Source organism: Myxocyprinus asiaticus, chromosome 8 (genome assembly GCF_019703515.2).
Source record: "Myxocyprinus asiaticus isolate MX2 ecotype Aquarium Trade chromosome 8, UBuf_Myxa_2, whole genome shotgun sequence".
In the NCBI taxonomy this organism is placed as follows: domain Eukaryota; kingdom Metazoa; phylum Chordata; class Actinopteri; order Cypriniformes; family Catostomidae; genus Myxocyprinus; species Myxocyprinus asiaticus.
The window spans coordinates 52,758,825-52,769,361 of record NC_059351.1 but is presented as its reverse complement, the minus strand read 5'-3'; the positions used below and the strand labels follow the sequence as shown (position 1 = coordinate 52,769,361).

Sequence of the window (10,537 nt, the reverse complement as noted above, 5' to 3'; positions counted from 1 at the left end):
GATCTGTAATGATCTATGATGTAGTATTCATAATGTATTAACATTTAATTTTATCAGTAAAATGTGTTTCTCGCTGTACACTTTTAGAGTTTGGAGATTTTGAGTTTTTGCTAAATTAAATCACACGTTTTCTTACGTGTGTTGCGGCAATTCCGAGGTTAAATGTCCACTGTGTGGTGCTAAAAGCGAGTAAAATTCTCCCAACAGTTCAACAAAACCTACCTCTCTACCGTAAATCTTAATCCTAAACGATAGTGGCATAAAAAGCAAATGTGAGATGAAGAACACAATTGCTGAAGCAGCCACGTCATATCGTGGTGCTTCTGTGACGCTTTCGGCTTGCGTGCTCTGCAAGACTCGTATCCCTGTCCTTTGCATCGCTAGTGTAACGCTCTATCAGTTGAGCTACTGCACAATTTGATTACACTGGAACAAGCTTGTAAAGTAGTTGGGTATGTAAAGCCACATAAAAATAATTTTGCAAAAATGTAGGTGTAGTAAAGTGATTCCATGAGACCAGGTTGCATATCTATCTATTTTAATCCTTTAGATGTTGCAATTATAAAATGTTTCTATAAAAAGTGTTATACACTTTTGAGGTCTTGTGACACATGGAAAAGAGATCTTACTCTGAAAGAGGAAGGAACAAGATTTATCATCACTGGAGAACAGCTTCAGCTAAAACCACATACTGACGGTAAAGCTCATGCCATGCCTATTCTTGACTTCTTTTTTTTTTTTTTTTTTTTTTGGTCAGTTGAGGTGCACTGGAGTATATTAGCAGGCTGCAGTGCATTAATTGTATTTGTATATGTTTACATGGTCATAGTTTCATCATCTTGAGAATAACACTGAAGCACAGTTTATGATATGGTCTGCAAATGCACGTTGAAAAATATGATATATATGTTGGTTGTAGGTGTTGCTATGGTGATGTCAGTCAGAATGGCTCCATTTCATCTGATCTTTCTGCTCATTGTTCCAGGTAAGTCAGAAATATTACATCACCACTTCAAAATAATATTGTATTGTTTTATTCAACTGAATTTACACGTTTCTCTAAAGGTTAATGCTCTTAAAACCATTAATACAGCCATCTGAACGATGTGTAATATTCCTACATGGATTGTACTTTTTTTTATTTCATACAAATGATTCATTATAAAGTATAATACATAAACTATATATTTTTTTTGTTGATTATTGATTCTTGCAAATCAGGAAGTTCTTGAAAACATCTGCTAAATAAAGAGACTGTCTGGATGGCTGTGTCAACTTTGAACTCACTGACTTTGAGAAATGTGTAAAATCGATTCAATCCATATCATTCATTATGAATTATTGCAGCATCTTATCTTTGCTTAGTTTCCTTTAGTCTCTGCATGTTACGTTCTGCTTTTCTGCAATATTCTCCACCACTGCAGGTGCTAATGTTGTATTTTTGTCATTCAAAACTTTTAACTTTAGTAGAAGAGTGAATCATTTTATTAGAACTTTTTGGATATTTGTGTTTCAGGGGTTTGTAGTGCTGATCATTGGGGTGTGAGTTACAGCCGCCCATACATCTGCGCACTAAATGGCTCATCTGTGATAATGCCCTGTACTTATACATACCCTCCTGGATATAAAGTCATAAAGGTAAACTGGGTCATATATAGGCCTAATGCTAGAAATGATAAGTCTCCAGATCTGTCTGAGGACTCTGAATACAGTCAGAGGTTTCAGTATCTGGGAGATAAACGGCAGATCTGCACCATCAGACTGAATGATGTGACACAGAAGGATGCACACAAGTACTATTTCAGATTCATTACTAATAAACCTGGTGGACAATGGACTGATGCTCCTGGAGTTACTCTTGATGTCACTGGTAACTTTCATAAAGTTTTTGAATTGATTTACTGGTTATTTATGTACTAAATAATCCATATTTCAGTATAACAGATGTTTCATGCCTGCAATCACATTTACAGGACAAATGAACAATGTGTCAATGTCTTTTCTGCCTGCATTCAGATCTGCAGATAGAGACCCCCGCGAGCGTGACAGAGGGAGATACAGTCAGTCTGACATGTAAAAGCACCTGTAATCTGACTGACAGAGCAACATTCATCTGGTTGAAAAACACACAGTCATTAACTGAGAGAAACAATAAACTTCTCCTGCAGTCAGTCAGAAGAGAGGATGCAGGCAGATATAGCTGTACTGTACACGGACTTACATCACCTCATGTTTATATTGATGTTGCATGTAAGTATGAGGTCATTATTTGTGATTTTAATAGCTTTGATTGATTTTATTTTCACTTATCCACTGGAAATAATCTACTCTAAGATGCCCCAAAGGAGACTTTTGTTGTGGTAAGTCCATCTGGTGACACAGAAGTAGGCAGAACAGTGACTCTGACATGCAGCAATGATACAAACCCACTTGCACAAATCAGATGGTTTAAAGGGAAAACATTTCTTAAACTTGGAAGAATCTACAGCATCACAAGGATCCACTCTGATAACAGTGGAGAACACAAGTGCAAGTCCAGAAATGAACTTAGAGAGAAATACTCTGATGCTGTCACATTAAATGCCAGTTTATCATAGCACATAAAATGCTGTCAAACATTCTAGCATGTATAATGTCATAATATGATGGTGTTAAGCAAATAATAGTAACACAAAAAATGGTTTAAGATGCTTGTCAAAATAAGATTGATTGTTCTTAGACTCACCCAGGAATGTGTCAGTGTCCATCAGTGGATCTGGTGAAATAGTTTTGGGTGATTCAGTGACTCTGACCTGCAGCAGTGATTCAAACCCACCTGTTCTGAACTACACCTGGTTTAATGAGAATGAAAGCTCAGCTGTTGGATCTGGACAGAGTTACAGTGCACTACAGAGTGGATTCTTCTACTGTGTGGCTCAGAATCAACATGGATCTCAGAGATCAGCTGCTGTATTGGTCACTGTTGAAGGTGAGGTAAAGATGATAGACAAACAATTATTTCCATATCTTTACAGAAATGTTAGTGTAGATTTATAATGTCAGTGCAAATCATTTAAAATGTGTTGTGTGTTACACCCCTACATACCCATAAACCATGTTTCCCAACCCTGTTCCTGGAGGCCCCCCAGCACTGCACATTTTGGATATTTCCCTTATCTGACACACCCATTTCAGTTCCTGGAGTACTCTAATAACAAGATAGTGAGTTAAATTAGGTGTGTTTGATTAGGCAGCCATCCAAAATATTTATTGTTGAGGGGGATCCAGGAGTACTGGCCTAGACCCCCTGGGGTAGTAACATTATTGGGGGCTTGTCCGGGATATTGGCCCAGCTGAACTTGTGGAGTTGATGCAGTGGAGTGTTATGTGTTTGCTTATGAAACATGTTAGTCAAATAAGAAATTGTTTTCAATTTTAGTGTAATAGTAAAACTGTGGCAGTTTTCTCGCAGTTTGAATTCATACTGCACTGTACAGGGACAAAGTCCCATCTTTCAAGATTGAATAACAGCAATACCAGACCAAAGTGACTTTAATGTTACTTTTTGTGTAAAACAAATTAATTCAGGAGAATTATATGGAAGAATTTAACTTCGCTTTTTCTTCACATATTTTTCAGGTAGTTCTGGTCTTTGGCTTGTAGTTGTTGGAATTGCTGTTGGTGTTGGATTCTGTGTAGGTGCAGCTGCTCTTATTGTTGTGTTGTGTATTTGGTAAGAAAGGCAATTTTTACTGAGATTTGATACATTTATAATATATCTGCAAAGAAATTTGTCAGTCTTATTTTGTTTTAATGGTGTTTTTGTTCCTTTGACAGTAAGTGCAACAGGAGCAAAGGCAACACTGTCAGAATAGAGTATGAGGTGAGGAATTCATGAAACTGAATACTACACTTAGCCAGATGCTTTCCAAAGCAAATAACTACGTAATTATTCAGTGAAATTTGCTGCAGACATGCACATATTCAGATGTGTGATTCCATGTGCTTCTCTTATAATCTAGTCTCTCAATTGTTTGTAGAGCTGGATGATATGGCCAAAAATATATTATCACAAGATTTTTTTTTCATATCATTCAATAACGATATTTATCACTTTATAAATTTCTTGTCATTAATGGGGGGAGGAAATGCATTCTACATGTTTGTTGGACCTCAGGAGTGAATTTAAACATAACTTGTTTGTTTACTAATAACTCCAGAGGGTAAGCTAACTTTAAAGAATACTAAGTTTAAGATTTAATCCTACATGAGGCGTGTGACCTCATTTCAATGAAATTTCTGCTAAAATAATCTCCCATAAAGCACCCATTCTGCTAAATAATCTCTGGTACACTTTATCGAACTGCTTGAGTTTTTAGCACGACGTACCTAATCCGATCATCTAGATGTACAACATAGGCTAAATATTGAAAATGACTCAAAAGTTTATCATCGATATCAATTGTTTTTTTTTTCCATAAATATCGATATCATTTTATCACCCAGACCTAATTGTTTGTGTATAATTGTCTCTCTTAACTTATAGAATGTTAAGTCCAGTGATCAGACATATACAGCTCTTGACCTCAAGTCCCAGTCCTCTGATGTGTACAACACACTCAATGTAAGTTAAACCTTAAAATCTTCATCTCTATATGAATTTGAGTACTCCCCTTCTCTATTATTTGTCTTAATAGTCAGGAAAAATTCCCAAACATTTTATTTTATTTTTTGCTAGCTAGCAGTGAATATGATAACAGTAAAGGCTGGATTACACTACACGACTTTTAGAATCTGAACAGATTTTAAAATACCAGGCATCACACACTTACTGACTTTGAAAATAGCTACAGAAAAAAAGTGTGCATCACACAAGTAAACACAGGGGATCAAGTCAAGTCATTTTTATTTGTATAACACTTTTCACATCACACATTGTGTGTTGCTTTACAGAAAATCATGCATTAACAGAAAATGAAAACTGTAATATCCATAAAGTTTTAGAGTCATCATTGTGTAGTTTAATTAAATATGTTTGTAAATTGTGTATAAAAATAAATAATTAAACCATAATTGTATTTAGAACCCCAGTGAGCAAGCTGAAGGCGACTGTGTCAAGGAACACAAAACCCCATAAGATGTTGGTTAATGGAAAAAAATAACCTTGGGAGAAACCAGGCTCACTGTGGGGACCAGTTCCCCTCTGACTAAACAACATGAATATAATGCCAATATTAGTTATTTATGTATAGTGCAAGTCATGGTTTAAAATTAGAAAACTAAGTAAGTGTTAAGGGCCAGTGTTTATTCAAAGATTTTGTATGAACTGTAAGATTAATGATTAATGTCTTTGAAGTCCTGGATTAACTGCAGAAATTCACATTGATGCATTGTCCTTGTTAGTTGGCTGATGAAGGCTTTTGCTGGCAAATATTTTAACGTCTATGTATTCCATTTTAAGTGTGTAGTCCATCATTAGACCGTTTCGTTGAGGTTTATCCTAAGTCCAATGTTCAGACATATAGCAGTGGAGTCCGACACCAAGCAGGAACAGAGGTGGATCTGGACGGGTCTGGTAACCTCGAGATATGAATCCTGAGGTTGAGACAGGGAAACAAATAGAATAATGTTAGTGTAGATGCCATTCAGTGTTTTGTAGTTATAGAGCAGGATAAATGTTTCTGGTTCCGGCAGACCTAACTAAAGCAGCCTAATTGTGAGATGATGTATACATTAGGTGCATGCCAGGCTAAATAGATGAGTCTTTAGTCGAGACTTAAACTGAGAGACTATGTCTGCATCCCAAACAGTGTTAGGGAGACTATTCCATAGTTTAGGAGCCAAATAGGAAAATTATCTACCTCCTTTTGTGAATTTTGATATTCTAGGAACCATTAACAAGCCAGAATTTTGCGATCGTAATGAACGTGATGGAATATAGCATATTAGAAGGTCACTTAAGTACTGCGGAGCTAAACCATTCAAAACTTTGTATGTAGTTAACAAATTTTAAAATCAATATGAAATTTAACAGGTAGTCAATGTAACGATGATAAAATGGGGCTAATATGATCATATTCCTTGGTTCTAGTTAGCACTCTGGCTGCTGCATTTTGAACCAATTGAAGTATATTTACTGATCTTGCAGGACATCCTCCCAGTTATGCATTACAATAATCTAGTCTTGAGGTCACGAATGCATGAATTGCAACAGAGAGCATGTGTCATAACTTAGCAATATTTCTCAGGTGGAAGAATGCTGTTCTACAAACATTGGAAATTTGATTTTCAAAGGACAGATTGGTATCAAATATAACACCTAAGATCTTCGCTACAGAAGAAGATGTAACAGTACATCCAGTGAGAGTCAAATTATATTTTAGCAACTTATTTTTTAGAGGTTTTTGGTCCAATAATTAGTACTTCTGTTTTGTCGGAATTGAGTAGAAGGACATTTCTGGCCATCCAATCTTTGATTTCATTGATACATTCTGCTAATTTGGATAGTTGTGAAATTTCTTCGGGATTGAAGAAATATAAAGTTGGGTATGGGCAGCATTACAGTGTAAACTTATTCCATGATTCCTGATAATATCTCCCAGGGGAAGCATATATAAGGAGAAAAACAGAGGCCCTAAAACTGATCCCTGTGGCACTCCATACTTAACTTTTGTTTGATTTGACAATTCTTCGTTTACACAGACAAAGTGGTAGCGGCCTGCTAAATAGGACCTAAACCATGCTAATGCAAGTCCACAAATGCCAACATAATTCTTAAGCCTATTCAAGAGAATGTCATGATCTATGATGTCGAAGGCAGCACTAAGATCTAAAAGCACTAGAAAAGAAATGCAGCCACGATCAGATGATTAGTAACTCTGATAAGTGCAGTATCTGTACTGTGATGGGGCCTAAATCCTGAATGAAAAATCCTGAAGATTTGTTAGCTCTTTGTGACCTATGACAGCGAAGGATTGAAGTTGCTCGTGAGGAAAATTATGAGACACTGTTTTCTGTGGACAGATGATTGCATAATTCCAATTCCAATTTTATCCGTAAAGAAATTCATGAAGTTATTACTATTGTGCTGCATCGGGAAATCTGGTTCAGTCAATGCTTTATTCCTAACCAATTTAGCCACAGTTCTGAATAAACACCTAGGATTGTTGTGGTTATTTCTATGAGTTTGCTATAATATGCTGACCTGGCAGCTTTTAGTGCCTTCCTGTAGCTACAGACAGTATCCTTCCATGCACTGCAAAATACCTCTAATTTTGTATTCTTCCACTTGCACTCCATGAGTGTGATCATTGTACCATAGTGCAGAGCTTTTAATCAAAGGGTGTGACACTATCAAGAGTGCTAGAGAAGACTGTATTTATATTTTCTGTTATTACATCAAGTTCTTCTAGACTTTTTGGCTTACTGAGTTTGTGAGACAATTCTTGAGGATTATTAATGAAGCTATCTTTAGTGGTCAAAAGAATAATTCTACCTGAACGATAGCATGGTGTAGATTGAGTGACATTAGCTGACTGCAGCATACAAGAGACAAGGTAATGATCTGTGTTGTCATCGCTCTGTGGTAGAATTGCTGTTTTATCAACATCAACTCCATATGGCAGAATTAAATATAGCATGTGATTATGGTGATATGTTGGTTCTGTCACATTTTGTCTGACTGCAAGAGAGTTGAGAATATTGATAAATGCTAATACCATTGTGTTATTTTCATTATCTATGTGAATGTTGAAGTAACCAACAATTAAAGCTCTATCTACAGTAACCACTAGATCTGATAGAATATTTGCTAATTCACAAAGGAAATCAGAATATGGCCCGGTGATCTATATACTGTAGCAAGCACAAAAGACGACAGAGATTTTTTAATTGTATCTGACGGTGTCACATTAAGCATTATTAGTTCAAAAGACTTAAACTTATATCCTGTCCTCTGAGTAACACCAAAAACTTTACTGTAAATTGCAGCAACACCTCCTCCTCGACCCTTCAAGTGAGGCTCATGTTTATAACAGTAACCTGGGGGAGTAGATTCATTTAAACTAATATATTCATCTGGTTTAAGCCAGGTTTCGGTCAAGCAGAGTGCATCCAAACTATGATCTGTAATAATTTCATTTACAATTAGTGCTTTGGGTGAAATAGTGTAATCCAGCTTGAAGTTATCTCTATAAATCCAGCTCTACATATATAGGTTACTTTTAGAATACATTTTTTTAAAACCACCAGCCAATGAACATTAAACCTTCATTTTGTCAACGCAGAGTGGAGGATGACACTCCTTCATTAAAGGGTGGTTTACAATTTAATGATGTAATACTTATACAGTTTTGAGTTTGTTAGTTCTAATAGAAAAATATTAATTGTAAGATCCTAATATTATGTAATGACTAGCTCTTAATGGGGTAAAGCATTAAGAAAACCACTGTTCCCCTTTGTTCCATTCTAGATTGCTGAAAGGCAGAAAGTTCAGCTGTCTTGAACATTTGAAGATCGCTAAACCGTCCCAATCACTTGAATCTAGCTATACAACTGCACCAGATACTCATTGAAAATCAATGGATTCATTCTCTCTATTTATCCACTTCACTTGTTACACATCATAATTCAACAGTCTCTTGGGATTTTGGACCAGTGCACCTACAGTAGTCTTGCAGTTAAATGTGTGAACAGTGTATCATAAACATAGATATACCACCACTTAGATACATACACTGTTGGTCTAAAAAAAAAAAAAATGTTTAGTTAAAATATGTGCTTATTGTTTATGAGGACCTATAATGTCAAAAGAAAATAATCTGTTTTTAGGTGTAAGTGCACCCACTCTTCTGACACCAGACCCAGACAGCTTCATGCGTCTCTCTCCCGTCTGCCGCTGTGAAAGTAATTCGCCACTTATCTTCCTGGCCTCGCTCTGCCCAGACGCCACTCGGCTCTGCCCTTCTCACCACATACCCCCATTGCCAAACTCAGGTCGGGGATTTCTCTGGCCTATGACCTACTCCCCCCCCCCATTTCTATAGAGGGAGCATCGACAGGTCACACCGGTCTCCAGATCTGACCTGTGCGTGCCTGGGAGGGGGAACAGGACGAAAGAGAGGAGAAAGGGAAGAGGAGGGGTGGGAATAACAAAAGGGAAAGAGAAAGCAGAGAGGGGAGAGAGAGGAGCTCGCTGGCCCCAGATACGCCATCAAATGGTCCTCGGCCCACTGTCCTGCTTCTGTCCGCGACACCGGATGATGGCACTGGACCCCTTGGCCATTCCTTCCAGTTGCTGGTTGACACGGGACTCCAGCGCCACCGGATCAAACACTCCCTCGCCATCGCGACCCCCAGTCAGCGGCAAGGACTCCTTGGATGGCGCACCCTTCCTCATTCACGGGTTTTGGCACCAGTGTAACAATTAAAGATGGCAAAGGAGGAAGCTGGGACCGGCTTGACAAACACGTAGACATTTAATAACACTTTTCAGTGTATAAAGAAACAAAAATGCATGTATTTATTAGAAACAAACTTTACTGATCCATGTCTCATCACTCCAACACAGCAGTACTTCTCTCAGTGTTGCTGTTACACAATGTCATCAAGTGCGCTATAATGGTATTGGCAAATAATACACAAGCATGTTTAATATACTAATTAAATAAATGTATTTAATTGTTAGTACAATTAATTAATATAGGCTATGTATTAATTCAGAATACAGAAGTTATAATAACTAGGATTAATAGCTGCTTAATAGCAGTTATGATTGATTATTTAAATTGTTGAATGAGGCTTCTCTCTTTTCCACTGACTGTCATTTTTAACTGTTTAAAGAGTTTTACAGATTAAAAAACATGGGTGCCTTGATTCTGAAGCATTAAACCACTACATCATGAATTTATTTGCCCAGTTTCACATTTTTATAGACTGCATAAAAATAAATTCAAAAGACTTGTTTGTGGTTGTCTGTCTTTATTAATCATTTACACTTAAATTGGTCCGTGCTGCAACATATAACAATCACTTTGCTACACATAGTTAACTGGAGACCTTTTAACATATATAAATGCATCAAGATGTTGTTTAATAAGTTGTCAAGCATTGACTTAATCTTTCTGTTAGCAGCTAGTTACTTTAACAGCTTCGATAGCACTACGGGTTAGTAACAGGAAGTGAGGGGCGGTGCGTAATGAAGAGTCATTGCACGTCACAACACAGCAAATCAACTAGGGGTAAGGGCAATTTAGATATCTGAAAATATAATTTTGACTAGTCAAAACTGAATCACAGATACACTATATTGCCAAAAGTATTCACTCATCTGCCTTTAGACGCATATGAACTTAAGTGACATCCCATTCTTAATCCATAGGGTTTAATATGACGTCGGCCCACCCTTTGCAGCTATAACAGCTTCAGCTCTTCTGGGAAGGCTTTCCACAAGGTTTAGGAGTGTGTTTATGGGAATTTTTGACCATTCTTCCAGAAGCGCATTTGTGAGGTCAGACACTGATGTTGGACGAGAAGGCCTGGCTCGCAGTCTTCGCTCTAA

The 10,537-nt window shown here is 37.1% G+C and overlaps 1 protein-coding gene across 1 annotated transcript; it reads left to right on the top strand.

The window, feature by feature from the left end:
• The first annotated feature begins 838 nt into the window (after positions 1–838).
• On the top strand, positions 839–9,888 carry LOC127444679 (B-cell receptor CD22-like). The gene is made up of 8 exons (XM_051704201.1): positions 839–985; positions 1,517–1,870; positions 2,017–2,250; positions 2,720–2,968; positions 3,619–3,712; positions 3,817–3,862; positions 4,526–4,603; positions 8,450–9,888. The coding sequence occupies exons 1-8, from the start codon at positions 871–873 to the stop codon at positions 8,480–8,482; spliced, it is 1,203 nt and encodes a 400-aa protein (XP_051560161.1). The 5' UTR covers positions 839–870; the 3' UTR covers positions 8,483–9,888.
• Positions 9,889–10,537: the final 649 nt, after the last annotated feature.